Genomic DNA, 17,279 nt, shown 5'->3' with positions numbered 1-17,279 from the left:
GAGAAGGGGTTTTCTGTAAGCACCCATGAAGCAGGGGAGGAAGGAGGGAACTGCTGTCCGTGGGGTGTGTGCAGCCACGTGCCCGTGGGCGAGGGCTTCCCCCTGGAAGTTCGTGACTGTGGGGCTCCAGCCTGTGCCAGCCCCTGCCCAGGGCTAGAAGTTGGGGGGAGGCAGAAACTGGGAACCCGGGCACGCCCCAGCACTGGTCCTTGTGTGGCTGGGATGAGTGTGGTGAGGGATGCTGGTGGTCATGGGATGTGAGCGTGGGCCCAGAGGCAGGAAATAGGGCTGGTGAAGCTGGGACAGCCCAGGGTGGGCAAACACCCATTGGGGAGAGGCTGGGGGTGCCCTTAGGGGCTTTCTGGGGCATGGGAGATGCCCAGGGCTCTCCTGACATTGCGCAGCCACGTTTGGGGCTGCCCCCTTTGTCCATCCGCTCTGCTTTCCTCATTGCTGAAAGCCTCCTCCCACCATGGCAGCTCTGGGAGGGCTCCTGGCACATCCCTGGGCAGCTCTGGGGCAGATTCCCTGTGTGACAGCAGCAGCAGAAGGGTGGTTGGGGACCCCTAGTGCCACCAAGCCCCGGGATGAGCCCACAAACCAGCTCTGGGCATGGTGCCGGTGCCCTCAGCGGGCACTGCCAGTGCGGGAGGCTTCCGGAGCTTTCTAGGAATTGACTCTTGCCCAAGCACGCTGCCGGGCGTGGGAGGAAGCGGCCGTCCCACGGTGCCTCCTGGCCCTCAGCGGGCTCAGGCCATGGGGTGGGGGCACTGGGGGTCTGCATTTCATCTTTCTGAGCTGACACCAGCAGCCACAGCCCCGCCCCAAAGTCCCATTCCCTCATCCTCCACGTCTCTGTGTCCCCACACCCTGGCCACTCTGCCTCCCTCCCACGCAAGCAGGAGACAGCGGAACAGAGAGACAGTGCAAAAATAGAGTTTATTTCCATTTTTATCACATAGAAAAAAAGCGGGTGTTTCTTAGGGCTCACCCAGCTGCAGCAATAAATACAGTACAAAACCCCCCACGCCCAGAGCTCCCACACAGCCACGGGACCGGGGCTGCGTCAGGCTCAGGAGGATGGGAATGTGTCCAAGTGGCTCTTTCCAGCCAGGGATGGGCACAAATAAGTTAAACTGCAATAAGTACTCTTAAGTTTAGCAGGGAATGGGGACAGAGCAGAGATGCAGCACCCCAAAGTGCTGGGGCTCCCTGGAAAAGCCTCATCCTGGTAAAACTGCTGCATCCCTATGGTTCTTCCATCTTCCTTTCCATTCCTTCATAATGGCTAATAAATATTAATTACTAGAAATAACACCCATCAGATGTGTCCCTGCAGGCTGCAGCCCAGACAGGGAGATGTTGCTCGGGAGCATCCTCATCCTGGGATGAAGGTGTTTTCCCGTGGGATGCTGCAGCAGCCCCAGCAGTGCGAGCTGTGGGGAAACTGAGGCACAGGCGGTGCCAGCAGCAGCTGTGGGGGCTCAGCCCAGCTCCAGAACCTCATAGCAGAGATACGCTTGTGTTTAAATATTAAACAAGGGTGATGCTGCACAGGTACCTGTGCACGGATCCACCGTAGGATCCCCTGGCGCCTGCCCAGGGCTGTGGGTGGGGGAGCATCCCCAGACAGATAAATATTAAATAGCCATAAATATTAAATAAGCAGGAAATGGGGTGCTCCCGGGATGTCCCTCAAGTGGGACATCCACCAGCAGGGGTCAGAGGTTGGTGAGGTGCCGCAGCGCCCGGTATGCCGTCTCCAGGAACCGCTGGAAGTTGGCCAGGATGAAGAAGCCACCGACTTGGTGGTGGAAGTTGGAGGAGAAGGTGGGGAGGGGTTCCTGGTTCTCTGTGGGGTACGTCACTGTGGCCAGGCCCAGGTCCTCCATCTGCAGCCAGGCAGAGACACAGACATCAGCTCCAGGCCTGGAGATACCCCCCTGCCCCGGTGTGCCCTTCCTGGGGATACAGCCCCCACCCTGCCCACCCCTCCCTGTGAATGCCGCCCCTGCCATACCCATCCCTTCTTTGGGACGCAGTACCTGCTTTACCCGCCTGTCCCCACAAAGTCCCCCCTTTGCCCCCTCACCTGCTGCTGGATGTTGGAGGACAGATTGGCCATGTCCAGCTGCAGGGTCTCCACCAGCCCGGTGTGCCCGGGCAGCAGGGTCTGGATGGTGGCCAGAGAGCTGTGGTAGATGCGGAGCCCGGCACGGATCTGGCTGAAGCAGGTCTCCTGTGGTGGGCATGGCATGGTCAGTGGGGCTGGGCGTGGCCACCAAGACACAGGGGGCTCTGGGGTGCCCTGAGCTGTGACAGAGCTGACCAGCTCATGGCAGGGCTGGGCTAACTGCACTCACTGCCTGGAAGGTGCGCTTGTGACACTGCTCCAGTGGCGCCTGTGCGATGTCCAGGTCCTGCCGCACCAGTAGCAGCTCGTCCTCATTGCACAGCTGGAGTGTGTCACACTGAGGATAAAGGGGACAGGGTCAGGACAGCAGAGGACCCCGACATCCCCAGCACCCTCCAACATCCCATCCCTGGGCTCTGGGACCCTGTGCAGCCCAGGCAGGAGGAGGGAGGGGATGAAGTGGACCCAGTGCAATGGGGACGGAGTGTGGCTTCTCTGGCAAGTGTGTACCCAGGAGGGTCACCACGTGTCCCCGGTGGGTGCCTCAACATGCTGGGGCTAAGCCTTGGGCAGTGCAGGGGACACTGCTGGCTCCTGGCCCTGCGGTGCCGATAAGGGCAGGGAGGGAAAAGTCACCTTATCTGTGACCTCACAGTGGCTGCCATCTCCCCTCCACAGCATGTGGGACTCACCACCATGCGCTGCAGTGCAGCCACATCCCCACGGATCTTGCGGGTGAACTCGAGGTTCCTCTGCAGGAAGAGCTGGAAGTCCTGGTCCCCTGAGAGCTCGGTCAGTGGTGCCCCATGCAGTCCCCGCCACAGCAGCACACCCAGCAGCAGCGCCAGCCCACCTGCAGAGACAGCAGCTCAGCATCCACCGGACACCCCAGGGAGCCCCGACCCCTCAGCCAGGGTGGGCTCAGCAACCAGGACCACCCTGGGGATGGTGGCAGCAGCGTGGCCTGGGGAAGGGGCAGAGACCCGAAAAGGGAGAAGTTCCAATGTTCCCTGCATCTGACCAGTGCTGAAGGCAGCAGCAGGACATCCAGAGTGTGTAGATGCAGCAGGTGCTACAGGTAGGGTGGGTTTATGGGTGCTCTGGGTGCAGTGGTGTAGTGGGGGCAGTGGGTACTGCTGTTAGAATGGGTGGTCTGGGTGCGGTGGGGGCAGTGGGTCCTATGGGCAAAAGTGGGTTTTAGAGGTGGTTTGGGTGCAGTGGGGAAAGTGAGTGTAATAGGAGCAGTGGGAGATGGGAGTGCTGGGTACTCACGGGTGAGGAAGCACATGGTGGGTTCCCGGTTCGGTGTTTCCTCCTCTGTGCAGTGCGGCCCTGCCCAGCCCGGCCCGGCTCCTCTCAGCTGCTGCCCGGCTGTGCTCATTGATCGAGGGCATTTATACCGCACGGGCCTCGGGGATTCTCACCGATGAGGCAACAGCGCGATTGCTTCACTGCCTTAATCACAGCATGCAAATCTCGCGAACCGGGTGCTCGGCCGCCGCCGCACCGTGGGGCTTTCCCGGGGCCGGTGGGCAGCGGTACCCTCGGTGTGGCTGCAGTCGCCCGGTGGAGCCCAGGCCCTGAGGCAGGTGGCAGGACAGGGCAGGTGGTGCCTTGGTGACTCATTAACCTGCTCGCAGGGCTCCCACTACACTGGCCAGGTGGGCCGGTGCCCAGCACAGCAGGGTCATGTGCAGGGTCACTCCCAGGGTTACTCACAGGTGACTAGCCAAGGGCATGGTGGCTTCTCGTTGCTGCTGTCACTCTGAGATTGTGCCCATCCCCATCCCACGTGTGCAGAACCCCCTGTCAGCTGCCCTAGACCCTCACCCCAGCATCAGGGCGGGTGCTGGTGGTGTGAACTTCATGGTGCTGGCACCAACTGGAGGTGACCAAGGTGCAACCCGGTCCAGGCACCTGCCCAGGGCTGTGGCTCCCCAGGGCAGCACCACGGGGCCAGATCCTGCCCTTCTGGGTGCTGTGGGGCCGGGTTGTGCCCAGTGTCTCCATGAGCAACACCAAACACCGGCCACAAGGGGCTGACTCCACCCGCGGGGGCCAGCCCCCCCCCTGCCCCTAGAGGGAAGAGGCTTCCGGGGCAGCCCTTGGCAAGGGGCGGCTGCTCCAGGCCCCGTTGCGCTGACGAGGGAATTTTGGCTCGTGCCGGTTCCCGCAAGTCCTTCCAGGATCTGCTGGGCTGGTGCCAGCTGGCCGAGTCCTGCCCGGCACGGGCTGGCCAGGGCGCGGGAGACACCCGCTCCCCTCGCAGCCCTGGACAGAGCGATTCCCGGGCAGCACTGGGCTGGGGAGGCTCATTCTGCACCCCTGACATCTGGCTGGGTCCCATCGCTGCCTTCCTGGAGGCTGTGGACAGGGATGGGGACAGGGAACACCATCTTGGCAGGTTGCAGGTGTTGGCGGGCACTGGGATGGGCCACACACCCAGTGGGGCAGTTAGTGGGGTACAGTTAGTGGGGTATAGTTTGGGGTACAGCCACAGCACCGGTACCAGAAGCTGACGTTCCTGCCTCCAGCTGGGAAATCAACCCCCATCAGCTGCAGCCAATCCACGAGTACCAAGCAGAGCCTTCCTGGCACTGCCAGGTGTTAACTCTAAAACCTGCTGATGACCTCTCTTCAAACCTGTCAGAACTAAACGTTCTGCCCTCCGGATGTGTGAAAGGACCTTGGCAGTAGAGACTGTTCATAGGATTTTTAGGAGAAACAGCCCCCCCAACTGTGTTTGTCCCCACCTTAGAGCCAGGGAGAGCTTGTGGCCATGGAAGGGCTCAGCATGGTCCCCTCAGTCTGAGCACCCACGGGATGACCCCAGAGCAGCTCTGCCCTCTCAGCAGGATGGTGCTTTCAGGAATTGTGGTGGGGGCGTGTGTGTGTGGGGGGGGGGGTTGAATCAGCGCCCAAAGTCCCTGTCAGCTTTCCAAGGAAGGAAGTGGTTTCAAATCTGAAACTGTGGGTGTTGGAGGGTGGGGGAAGGAGCTGGCCCAGCAAACCCCCCCGCACCATGGGGCCAGAGCTGCTTGGTCCAGGGACTGTCCTGGGCACCCACCCTGTTATGTTTCAGCCTCGTGGTCACCGTTCCTCTTCCAGCTCCTTCCTGACGTCTGCCAACACATCAGTGCTCCTGGGATGCCCCCAGCGCCAGCCCCAGCCCCCCTGGCTGTGCTCTTGCCTTCTTTGGTCTCCCCTAGAGCGGGAATGGGCTGGGACACCCCGGCTCTTGACCTGCAGCCCTGGCTGCCATCCCAGCATGGGCGTGGCTCGGAGATTCCCAGATTTTCTCAGACAACTCATCCCAGATGTTGATAGGACCCACCTGGAGTAGCTGCATGTCCCCTGTCCCCATCATGCCCAGGGTTGGTGTTGTGGGGCACAAGGGGGGCTATGTGCCTTTTCTCAATGGAATCCTCCTGGGATACCATCCTGGAGCTGCTGGGGCCACTCCCAGCACCACTGAGACAAAACTCCACTCCCCCAGGATGGCCTGACCAGATCTAGACCCATCTCTAGTGCCTAGGCCCAAGGAGAGAGCAGAGCCCCCAAACCAGCCCCAGGCCCTCTCCCCATTCCCAACAAACCCACAGCAGGAGCCCACTCAGGCTGGTGTTTTTCCATCTTTTATTTTAAAAGTCATAATTGAAGTTTAACAAAGTTTGACCCCGTTGTCATGGGAGCTAGGAGGGCACTAGTAGAGACCCCACTCCTGCTCCCTCCAGTCCCACTCCCCTCACAGCCCTCTAGCACGGGCTCTGATGTCACCATAGGGATGTCACCTTTTAAGGATGTTTATTGGGGAGGGGGGTCCCACCACAAGTGCAGGTGGTCAGTGGGTGTGGGCCCAGGGAACCCCCCCGTATCCCCTCCCACAGTACAGACATGCAGGGATTTATAAAAGGGGGTCTGGGGGGGACGGAGGGCCCTGCTCAGCCACCATCTGTCCAAGGGACAAGTAAAAAAGTACAGCCAGGGCCCAGGATCACGGAAAACCATCGTCATCATCCTCTGCCATCTCCTTGGCAAACTCCAGGTCCTGCTGCTCACGCTCCCGGCGCTCCTGGAAAGCAAAGGCCAAGGTTGGTGGCAGGTGGGGACAGACGCCACATCCTTCCCGCGGCCACGGTGGCTGCAGCGACCCTGGTGAGATCTCACCTCTGCAGATTCCAAGTCCTTATTGTAAGATTTTGGTGGGAACCTCATGGCCTGGAGAAAAAGAAGAGGAGAAGAGCTCTGAGCTGAGCCAGTCCTGAGCCATGTCCTGCTGTCCCTGTCAGGGACCTGGGGACATGCTGTGCTCACCTTCACGGACATGTTGTGGATGTCGAGGCAGAAGGAGATGCGCTGGTGGAAGGCCAGCTGGGGCTCCCGTGTGGAGTAGATGTCAATCATCTCCTTGGACTGCACGTAGCCCTTCTCGTGGTTGATGCTGGCCTCAATCACGCCGTCCCGGATGGCCTGTGAGCCCGGGCATGGGGTGTCCCAGAGGGCTCATACAGAGCCCAGTCCCCAGTTTTCCCTGGATGAGCCTCAACCCAAACCCAGCAGTGCTGCAGGGAGGGGGTGCGGGGAAACAGGGCAGGGTGGGGAGCTGTGGGTACTCCGGGACCCCCAAAGGGATGGGACTCCCTGTGCTGGTACCTTGGCAACAATGAACTCGGCGTCCTCGGGGCTGTCCAGCTGCAGCTTCTGGGCAATGTCGGCCAGGGAGATGCGGGAGTAGGAGAGGCTGATCATGCGGACACCTGCAGGGAGAAGGGAACGGGATCAGCCCTCCAGGCCTGCCCAGCCTGGGGGGGGGTCCCCAAACACCCTCCTACCTGTCTTGATGACGTTGTGCCTCAGCCGAATGATCAAAGTGTAGGTGCCATCGGCTTGGAACTTGTCCCCAAACTGGTCAAGGACTTGGTTGAACTTGGCCAGGTTCCCCGTCCTGACGGCTGGAGGGAAGAAGGTGGGAATGGAGAAAGAAGAAAGGCTGGGGAAAGCGAGTCAGGGCTGGCTGACTTCCTCCTTCTCCTCCTTCCCAAGTGGCATCTGCATCCAAGTCCCATCAAGGGGAGAGAATTTCCACTGGGTCTTTTCCCACTCGGGATATTCCATGATTCTCTGAGATTGCAGGAAGGACAGAGACAGGCAGGGGTGGGTGGCCGTACCCTGGGTCAGCAGGAAGTAGGGCATGAGTGAGCGCTTGAGCGAGGGCTGCCGGAACTGGAGCCTGTCTGGGATCTCCCCGAGGAGCAGCTCCACCACAATGAGCAGCTTGTGCACCTGGGGTAGAGTGAGACCCTGAGTGAGCCCCCACGGAACCTGAAACCATCCCTGATCCTGTGCATTCCAAGACACGGACTCCCCATGTGGCCCAGGAGATCCCAAAACCGTTCCTGTCCCTGTGGGGCCTGGAAGGTCCGAGATTTGTCCCTGGCAAGTTAGAAACCTAGGAGATCCTGCACCTATTATCTCTACAGGGCCCAACACCCTGGGAGGTCCCAAACCTGTCCCCCCTGGGTGATCCCACAACTGTCCCTGCAGATCCCAACCCTGGGGGGTCCCAGATCTCATCCTGGAAGGTGCCAAGCCTGGGAGGTCCCAGAACCATCCCCATGGAACCCAACCCTGGAGAGTCCTAGATCTGACCCTGAGAAGTCTCAAATCCCAGGGGACATGACTCCGTGGGGCCCAACATCCAAGGAGGTCCCAAACCAAACTCCATTGGGCCTGCATCCCAGAAGGTCCCCAGCTTGGGAGTTCCCAAACCTGGGAGGTCTCAAACCAAATTCCATGAGGTCTGACATCCCAGAAAGTTCTGCATCCAACTCCTATGAGATCCCAACCCCAAGGAGGTCTCAGACCCAAGCCGGGGGAGTCCTGCCCTCTCCCCACTCACTGTCTGCTTGAAGCCGACAGCCGTGTGCTGCGGGGCCTTGCGCAGGGCGTTGGTCATGGTCCGCCGCGCCTCCGAGTATTCCAGCTGGATGGCCTTGATCCGCCCTGCGCCCACACGGGGCGGGTGGGGAAAGTCACCCAGTGAATCCAACCCGACCTACACGGATGGGGCTCCACATCCTGCCTGGAAGCCCCATCTCCAGCTGCTCAAAGGGGTTCTCTGAGGAACTGGAGCCCTCAGTGTGGGATGCCAGGAGCCAGGGCAGGCAGCGAGCCCTGCTCACCTGTGTAGTACAGGTACCGAGCCCACTCGTTGTTGTTGGCCTGCTCAGGGAACACAGACTTGGAGACGAGCTTTTCAGCCTGGTCATAGAGGTTGTAGTGGAGGTAATTCCTCAGGAGCAGGTTCAGAAGTGTGGCCTGGCCGTCGGCGTCGTGGCGCAGCGTGGCTGTGCGCAGCCGGGCGTGCAGGAAGCTGCGGGATGGGACAGGGAGTCAGGGAAGAGGGAGGAAAACGGGGGATCAAGTTCAGCTCCCCCACAGGACCCATCCCACCTCCGGACCACATCGAGTTTGTTCAGGAATTCGTAGATGCGGGAGTGGTAATAATAACACTTGGCCACCACCAGGTCCAGGGCCCGGCGGTTCTGGGAGCTGATCTTCTGCATCAGGTCATCGGACACTTTCTGAGCCTGTGGGAGGAGAAGGGAGGTCAGGGCAGGGAGACTGATCGAGGAGAGGCAGAGACCACCTTGGCCGTGGGGCTGAGCCTGGGGGAGAACTGAACACTGCTGGGATGAGGGGACAGCACAGGGCAGAGCCAGAGGATGCCTGGGGAGCAGGAGCACAGCAGGGGCAGCTCAGGGGTCTCACCTCAGGGTACCTCTTGCTGTTCATCAGGTAGATAACGAGCAGCAGCTGCAGGTAGGCCTCCACCTCTGGCAGGAGAGGGGCTGAGGCTGCTTTCCCTGTCCGTGGGCGGAACTGCAGCTCAGCTTCTGTGTCCATGGACTGAGGGGAGACAGAAATTCTGGATCACTGCCCCTATGTGGAGACAGCTCTGCTCCAAGTGTGACAAGAGCCAGCCCAGGACTGCAAGGGCCTGTCCCTGCTCACATGTGTGTCTGAGCAGAGGGGCTGCTCACCTCCAAACCCCACTGCCCTATTCTAGAGGGTCCTTGGAGAGGGAAAGAATCACGGAATCCCAGACTTTTTTGGGTTGGAGGGGTCTTCAAGTTGATCCAGTCCCATTCCCTGCCATGGGTAGGGACACATTCCACTAAACCAGGTTGCTCCAAGCCCCATCCAACCCAACCATGAACATTTCCAGGGATAGGGCAGCCACAGCTTTCCTGGGAAATCCATTCCAGTGCTTCACTGCCCTCACAGGAAAGAATTTCTGGCCAATATCCCATCTAATCCCACCCTCTGTCTGTGGCAAGCCATTCCCTCTTGTCCTGTCGCTCCAAGCCCTCTCCATCTTTCCTGTTGTTTCTTTGGATACTGGGAGGCCACAATTAGGTTACCCTTAAACCTCCTCTTCTTCAGGCTGAACAATCCCAATTCTCCCTGTCTTTCCTCACAGCTGAGCTGCTCCATCCTTTTGATTGTCCTCTGGATTCACTCCTACAGCTCCACATCCTTCCTGTGCTGGGACCCCTGCACTGGGGCAGCTCTGTTGGGAGGTGTCACCAGAGCAGGGCAGAGTTGAGGGCAGGTGTCCCTTCCCCACTCCTGTCCCTACCTCCTCCAGGAATCCGAGCAGGAAGTCCCTGACAGTGCAGTTGGAGGTGAAGAAGCCGTGGATGGCCTTGTGCAGCACGTTGGGGTTGAGGCGGCGGGAGGTGGAGGGCAGAGCCCGCAGCGCCCGCAGGACGTAGCGCGGCTCCTTCCCTGACACCGCCTTCTCCAGCTGCTTCACGTGCTCCTTGATGTCTGCAGGGGCACACGGACACCCCTCACCCCAAATCCTCTGCCAGGAGCTCCCTGGAGTAAAGCCAGGGCTGCCCCCTCACCCTGTCCTGGTGTTTTGATGTCCCTCTGCCCGTGGCCTTGGTGACCCCAGTGACCTGACCTGCCCTCAGGGCGGTCCCTGCTTGGAGCAGGGGGCTGGTGAGGCCCTTGCAGAGTCTTCTCCCTTCTCCTGAAGGGCTCCAGCATCCCTCTGCACCTCCATGGGGTCCCATCACAGCAGGTCTGCAGCCACCCTTGTCCCTCACAGTCTGTCCCCAAAACACATCCTCATCTTCGCAGAGCTGCCCCAATTCCCCTCCACAGTGATCCCCCAAAACCACGGCTCCATCTCCCATACTTCAGTGACTGCCCCCAAAAACAACCTCCTCCTTCCTTTCTCTCACACATTGCCCCAATACCCTTCTCCACAGTGTCTGCCCTACAGAAAACACGCCTCCCGTCTCTATTTCCCTCTAAATCCCTTCCCCATAGGGACACCCCCCAGACACACCTCTCCTCTCCCTTTCCCACATGGTGCCCCCACAACTCCCCTTCCCCAAGGTGTCCCCCCAACCTAAACTCACCTCTCACTTCTCTTTCCCTCAATGTCCCCTCCAACTGCCCTCCTCACTGATCCCGACATTCCCCTCCTCCAACACCTTTCCAGCCCCTTTCCCAGTCCCTCTCAGGTACTCCCACCCTGACCCCCTCAGGGCTTCCTATACCTCCCCCCCAAACCCTTTCCTCCAACATCCCTCCCTCTCAGGGGTTCCCCCGATCGGTTCCAGGTCCCTTCTACCCCCAAGACCCTCCAGTTCCCTCCTCATCCTCACAGACACCCCCAGTACAACAACACCCGCCCCCCCCCCCCCCCTCACCCTCCAGCGTGATCGCGTCCAGCTCCCGCTGCGGCTGCCGCTCTCCGGCCGCCTCGGGGGCCACCGGCGCCGCCTCCTCGTGCATCTCGACATCGGGAGGGGCGGGCGGGGGTCCCTCCGGGGGTGCCTTGGCCTTGTCGCCGCGGCGGCGGGACGCGCCGTCCTGCTTCATGGCGTGACACTGCACAACGGGCCGCCAGGCGCGACCAGCCGAGCGCCGAGCGACACACGATCGTCTCCTTCCGCCTTTCGCTCGGCCATTTCCGCCATCGCTCGGGTTGTTCCGCCGCGCTTTCGGCTATCTCAGGCACCGCTCGGAGAGTTCCGTAGTGCCCTCTCGTGGAGTTCCGTGATCCTCTCGGATGTTTCCGTCTTCGCTCGTAGATTTTCGCCTCCTTCTCGGGCGTTGCGGCCGAGCCCTCTCGGAGGGTTCCGGCATCGATCGGCTTCTTTCGCCTCACTCCCTCGGGAATCTCCGTAGAGATTTCGGTCGTTTCCGCCAGGTGCTGAGCTGTTCCCGCCTTTTGGGGGCGCCGGCGAGGTGGAGTATTCGCTGAGGCATAGCGCGAGGTCCCGTGAGGGGCTGGCCTGTGCTGGGGGATCCCGTGAAGGGTCCCGTGAGGGGCCGTGCTGAGGCCAGATCGGGGATCCCGTGAAGGGTCCCGTGAGGGGCTGGCTGAGAGCGGGGATCCCGTGAAGGGTCCCGTATAAGGGGCTGGCCTGTGACAGGGGATCCCGTGAGGGGCCGCTCTGGGACCGGGGATTCTGTGAGGGGTCCCGTGAGGAGGCGAGCTGGGGGCTGAGAGTGGGAGTCCCATGAGGGGCCAGGTTGAAGCTAGGGGTTTTATGAGGGGTTTGGTCTGGGACTAGGGCCAAAGGGTCCCATGACAGTTCCAGGTTGGCATCGGGCTCCCCTTGTAGGTCTTGCAAGGCAGAGCCTGGTCCCTGGTGCTGGAGGTCCTCCCAGAGCTGTCAGTGCCCACACAGGTGAGCAGTTCTGCCCCTTGCTGCAGGCATCCCTGACCTCCAGGAACCCTCCCAGGGTCCCAAAGCCTGAGGGACGCCCCCTTCCCCCAGGGCTAAGTGCCTGTGTTTTTCGTACAGCATCCCGAGCTTGTCAGATGTGCTGTGGGACCAAAATCATACAAAATTAAGAAATTGACTTTGAGAACACCCAGTTGCATAGCTAGAAGGTTCTCTTTATAAATAAAGTGATAATGAGAGTATGGTTGCTCTAAAATGCTGCCTGTGTTCCTCGAGCATCTCAGGAATGATGGCAGTGTTAGGACGAGGGAGGTGTCAGTGAAAAAAATCCACTTTGATATCCAACCTTTAATATACATAACGGGTTTTCCTGCCTTAAATTTTCTTCTTGCCAGCCTTTGCCAGCCTTGTTTATTAACAAGGATGATACTGGGAGAGAAAACAGTCTTGACAGCAGAGATTTCCCAAGACCTTGCAGAGAGGTTCCCTGGGCAGGGCCTGGTGTGTCCTACTCCGAGCCACTCAGGAAGTTGAGAGCATACAGGGCCACAAACAGGGCTGCCACGGCCTCGAAGGGTTGATCCCTAGGGACAGCTGATCCATCTTCCTGGAGCTGCACTCCACTCAGCTCCACCAGTTCCATGGTTAACATCTGTTCCTCCTTGTGTGGGAAGGAGAGCAGCCTGGCATCCACAAGGAAAATCTTCCCCTTATCTATGTCATGTTCCAAGAGGTTTTCAACCTTCACAGCAACAACAAAAAAAAATCAGGATGTCAGTCAGTTGTCAAGTTGTGACATCACTATGGAGATATTGATTTACATAGGCCCGCCTCCCCTTGAAAGTAGCCAAGTGTGATGTGTGTTCTCACCAAGTTCAGCTGTTGATACAGAATCTTCCTTTCCAAGGATTCCAGCAACAGCAGCAGCTGATCGTCCATTAACTCTGCAGAAATAAACAGGGTTTGGATGCAAAACTTCCTGCCAATGTTGGTGGTGGGATGGGACTGGTGAGCAGGATGGGAGGGAGTAAAGAGGATGGGAAGGGTGATCATTTCGTGTAGGAAATGCTTGTTTGGTCAAAGGTTCTTTGGATGTTTTAATGGAACTGGTTTGTGCAGCCTCACTGTGAGAGTGATCTGGCTGTAACTCACAGAATCATCGAATATGGATTTGGAAGGGACCTACAAGGATAATTGAAGTCCAGCTCCTGTCCCTACACAGGACAACCCCAACAATCCCACTGTGTGCCTGAGACAGTTGTCCAAACACTCCTGGAGCTCTGTCAGCCTTGGGGCTGTGACCATTTCCTGGGAGTCTGTTCAGTGCCTGAGCACCCTCTGGGATAAGAACCTTTCCCTGATATCCAACCTGACCCTCCCAGACACAGCTCCAGCCATTTGCTTGTGTCCTGTCCATGGTCACCAGAGCAGAGATTGGAGGTGGCCCTTGGGCAGAAGCTGTGACTGCACTTTGAGGGAGCAGGGAGCCCTGGGTGGGTGTGGAGGGGATTTCTCTCCTCTCCCCTCCACGGGACTTGGATGTTGATTCCACTTGAGGAGGAAAAGGAGTGAGAGTGGAAGGTGGAAGAGAATGGCAGGTCTGGGAGTCATCCCTGCCTTGATTTCCCTCCTGAAGTCTCAAAGCCTCACCATGCAAAGCATCAAGGATGTAGGTGATTCCTTCTGCCAGTGGAAGGAGACAATCTCTTGGACAATGCTGTAAGTTGCTGAACAGGTCTTTTAAGTCTGGGCTCTCAGTTTTCAGCTCATAACCGTCATTTTGCTCAAGAATTTCTTCCATCTGTGGGAACAAGGGAAAGAAATGTCAGGATCTGAGGGCTGAGGCTGCTGCTTGTCCAGTACAGAGAGATGTGGTGAGTGAGGGAATTTTGGATGGGCAGTTGTGGCACAGGACAGGTGAGTCGTGGGGCAAGAGGCGTGGTCCTGGTTGTGTCTGTATTTATAAATCGTGGCAGTAAGAAAAGCTTCACTTACTTTCTGTCTGAGCTCTTGAAAGAGGTTCTTGTCTGTCATCACAGCTTTGATGGTGTTGAAGACAACGAGCAGCAGGTCAGGAGACAATTCAGGGAAAATTCTGCAGGTGTATTTGACTTCACTCACCACTACTCTTAATTTTCCTTTTGAGGGACCTGTAAATCAAAAGGCGTCCTAATCTGTCACTTGAGTTCTAGGAGTTCATTAGCAGCTCTAAACCCAGAGATTGAAACACTTGTATGAGTGTTTTTGAAGTGATATAGAATTTGGGCAGTGATGATGTCTCAAGGAAGAGGCAAATGCACCACTCCAGGTGATTTGTTTCATACTGGGAGATACCTAAAGTAGCTAAAAGTTGTGCAAGTGGAAGCAGTAAAATACATTACTTACCATCAGCTGTATATGCTGCTTTTCTCGAAACTTCTACTGGGAAATAATCGATATCTGAAAAAGGGTAAAATGGACAGTTTTCTATACCAGTCTTCTCAATGGTGACCACCCACCCAGATTCCTTGCTGGGTCTTCAGTGTAAGATAGGAAAAGAAACACCAATACTCTGCTCTGCCATTTATCAACAGGAGCTCTGCAGCTCCTGAAATGTAGATCTGAGACATCTTTCTTTCATTTCTTTACTGATCCCCTCACCACCAAAGAGCATCTTTGACCTCGTATGAGTTATCTGACCTTTCCCAGATGATTTCTGTTCCTCACATTGCCTCCACCTCTTTGCAGACAAGCTGAGGGTAGCTCAGCGGCCAAGTGATACTTCCTAAAATGTTCTTCTTCTTCTGCACTGTTTCTGGAATGGAGGGATTGGACATTTCTGGAAGTTACTTACCCCATGCTCCATTTCTAATGCGTAGCAGCATAGTCTTGAAGGCCAGGGTGCAGCCCTTGGGAATGACTATGGTTTGTTTGTCCTCCCTGGTGCTCTGGATAAAGAAAACAAGCAGTTAGAACACGTGGGTGGAGTTGTTTGGGGAAGGAAGGAGAGAGAAGACAAACCTTTGCACAGAGTGTGGCATGAAATTTGGCCTTGAAGCCCCCATTTGTCTTGGTGGATTCCTTGTAGACAGTCTCCTCTGAGGCTTCGAGGATTTCAGTCACCACGTATAGATCGATGGCTCTTTTCTGTACTTGCTGGATGAAGGAATGATCCATGTTGATTTGTCTAAAAGAGGAAAAGTTTAGGAAGGTTCTGGATCACAAGGAGCAGCTGAGGCAGCTGTGGGAGATAAGCATGTAGAAGAGGAGGCTCGGGGGGGTCTTGTCACTCCATTCCCTATCTAACCTAGTTAGGGGAAATTCATGCCCTAAGGTCTTAATCTTGGTTTTAGGCTTTTGAAAACCCATTGTTAACCTGGTGCTGGAGGCTGGAGGAGGCTGACTGGAGTGTGTGTGCTCCCTTTATCATTCCTTACCTTTCTTTTTTCAGTGCTTCCAGTGATTGCGGTGATATGCTCTTCTTCTGTGGTGCAATGGAAAACTCTTTGGCCAAGGAGGCACCTCCTTGCAGATCTACACTTGCAGGGTCAAATGAAATGCTGAGACCTCCATCAGTTCGGTCAGCACTAGTTTTTGTGAGAGTAATATGGTTGGAATCTTGAAGGAGGGACTCTGAAATAATTTCATTTGTTATCTTAAGCAGGATTACACAGACTCAGCACGGGAAGTATATCACACATAGGAAAGCTGATACTGTTTAGAAACAAATGGTTCAAAAATATTTTCTGTGGCATTTCTTAAATTCAGATTGATAAATCTGGGCTTTACCTGTGCTTTCACCATCTTCTCCAGGCAGCAGCACATCATGCAGTGTGAACCCTGTCTGCTGGTAGTAGGGAGCTGGATGGAACATGGATTTTGATTTTCTCTTTTTTTTCAGTAGATAGAGAGGCCTGAAGTGCTCATTGTATGCAATGCTCTCGACAGGGACCAATTCTTTGCGTGGATCCATTTGATTTACGATGAATTTGGTGAGTTTTTTGAACATTCTGCAGTGGCTGAGGTTTTGAAGCAAAGCCAAGTGGATTTATGCCTTGGGAAAGAGGAAACACAAGCTAAGGCAAATTACTTGACATAATAGGAGGACATTGTAACAAGGAGTGACTTTAAAATTTGAAATAATGCCTCGAAATTGCCCTCACTGTCAAAGGACATAGGTTTCACAGGGTTGTTACAGGGAATGTTTGGAGAGGAAGCAGCAGGGGCTGTGGGTTGTTTTGCCTTGTCCTCCTTTCCTGGAGAACCCCAGTTATGGTGCAGAGAGAACACAGCTGGCACAATCTGAGGATGCTGATTTTAGGGGCAAATGTGCCCCAGTATAGAGAGAAATCAGCCCAGGCCCATTTATTTTGGCAGGCCCTTTTTGTCTTCAGGTGAGAGCTAGTGTTTGAGGGTCAGAAAGAAATTGCTGTTTGTTTTCTGACACACCTTGTTTTTATCAAATATTTCAGTTTCACTTTTGTGGTGTTTTATGAGATAGAGCTGGGGAGAGAAATTGGACAATCCTGGCTGGTTTTGGAAAACTGGTTTCCCTGGTGGCAATGGACCTTAAGGCTCATCCCATTTCTCTCTCTGCTCTGGTCAGGTGCAGCTTCCAGTCTCCCAGTCTGCTCCAAGCCCTGTACAACCTGACACTTTCACAGATGGGGCAGCCACAGCTTGTCTGGACAAGCAGTTCTGGGGCCTCAGCACCCCCAGAGGGAGGATTTCTTCCCCAAATCACATCTAACCCTGCCCTCTTTGACTTTAAACTATTCCAAAAACAAATAGGTTCATGGTTAGTAGCCCTTCTCCAGGAGGAGAAGAAAAACCAAACAAGAGCACTTAACAGAGAGCTCCCACCACCCCTGCCCTGTACCCAAAGCTCTGGGATAATGTACTTGCCTGTTTGTGGGGCGGTGGGTGTGCAGAGAAGACCACGGGGCTGCTGAGGTGATGTGGGCTCTAGAGAGCAGCAGGACTGGTGAGAAGTTCTCTGGCTTCCCTTCTGCTCAGAGGTGTGGAAGTGTTTATGAAATACAGGAGCTTCCTCGGCTGCACAGGAAGCTTGTACCACAAGAAACCCAGAGCAAAGAGTAAATTGATTTCTCTTACCTTGCTGACAGTAGGGTCCCCAAAGCAACTCCTGGGCAGGGGCAGTGTTAGACCTGCTCCTTGCTAGAAGATGTCTGGCTGTTGCAAGCAGCTTATCAGGAGTTGTTCTCAGCTGTGACATCACTTCAGCCTATTTACATCCTCATTACCAGTCTTCTGTTCCCACAAATTTGCTGTTGCTTGTGTAACACTTCCTTTTTAGTCATTGTGCAGAGTCTGTTACAGGGGCTGTGGATAACTGTGACTTCTACAGATGTAGGAGCTGTAAGTCCATTGCTGGAAGTCTCCCAGGCCAGACAGGACAGGAAGGTGTCTCTGCCCATGGCAGCAGGTGGGAG

At 56.4% G+C, this 17,279-nt stretch overlaps 3 protein-coding genes across 3 annotated transcripts; all 3 read right to left on the bottom strand.

Moving 5' to 3' along the window:
• Positions 1-920: 920 nt before the first annotated feature.
• CSF3 (colony stimulating factor 3) lies at positions 921-3,888 on the bottom strand. The gene is made up of 5 exons (XM_014885510.2): positions 3,407-3,888; positions 2,827-2,987; positions 2,364-2,471; positions 2,093-2,239; positions 921-1,892 (listed from the first exon to the last, which is right to left on the bottom strand). The coding sequence occupies exons 1-5, from the start codon at positions 3,513-3,515 to the stop codon at positions 1,722-1,724; spliced, it is 696 nt and encodes a 231-aa protein (XP_014740996.2). The 5' UTR covers positions 3,516-3,888; the 3' UTR covers positions 921-1,721.
• Positions 3,889-5,753: 1,865 nt separating this feature from the next.
• On the bottom strand, positions 5,754-11,107 carry PSMD3 (proteasome 26S subunit, non-ATPase 3). The gene is made up of 12 exons (XM_014885511.2): positions 10,864-11,107; positions 9,777-9,967; positions 8,906-9,043; positions 8,588-8,724; positions 8,317-8,507; positions 8,034-8,137; positions 7,303-7,417; positions 6,967-7,086; positions 6,788-6,891; positions 6,449-6,604; positions 6,302-6,352; positions 5,754-6,206 (listed from the first exon to the last, which is right to left on the bottom strand). Exons 1-12 carry the CDS (start codon positions 11,033-11,035, stop codon positions 6,129-6,131), a joined length of 1,557 nt encoding a protein of 518 aa, XP_014740997.1. The 5' UTR covers positions 11,036-11,107; the 3' UTR covers positions 5,754-6,128.
• Positions 11,108-12,041: 934 nt separating this feature from the next.
• Positions 12,042-15,953, bottom strand: LOC148221079 (gasdermin-A3-like). The gene is made up of 9 exons (XM_088179763.1): positions 15,616-15,953; positions 15,264-15,459; positions 14,848-15,013; positions 14,681-14,774; positions 14,233-14,286; positions 13,843-13,997; positions 13,498-13,648; positions 12,718-12,791; positions 12,042-12,589 (listed from the first exon to the last, which is right to left on the bottom strand). Exons 1-9 carry the CDS (start codon positions 15,833-15,835, stop codon positions 12,356-12,358), a joined length of 1,344 nt encoding a protein of 447 aa, XP_088035889.1. The 5' UTR covers positions 15,836-15,953; the 3' UTR covers positions 12,042-12,355.
• Between the last annotated feature and the right edge of the window lie 1,326 nt (positions 15,954-17,279).

This window comes from Sturnus vulgaris, chromosome 27, assembly GCF_052056855.1.
Source record: "Sturnus vulgaris isolate bStuVul1 chromosome 27, bStuVul1.hap1, whole genome shotgun sequence".
NCBI classification, from domain to species: Eukaryota; Metazoa; Chordata; class Aves; order Passeriformes; family Sturnidae; genus Sturnus; species Sturnus vulgaris.
The sequence above is the reverse complement of the archived record's forward strand: the minus strand, read 5'-3'. Positions and strand labels throughout refer to the sequence as shown.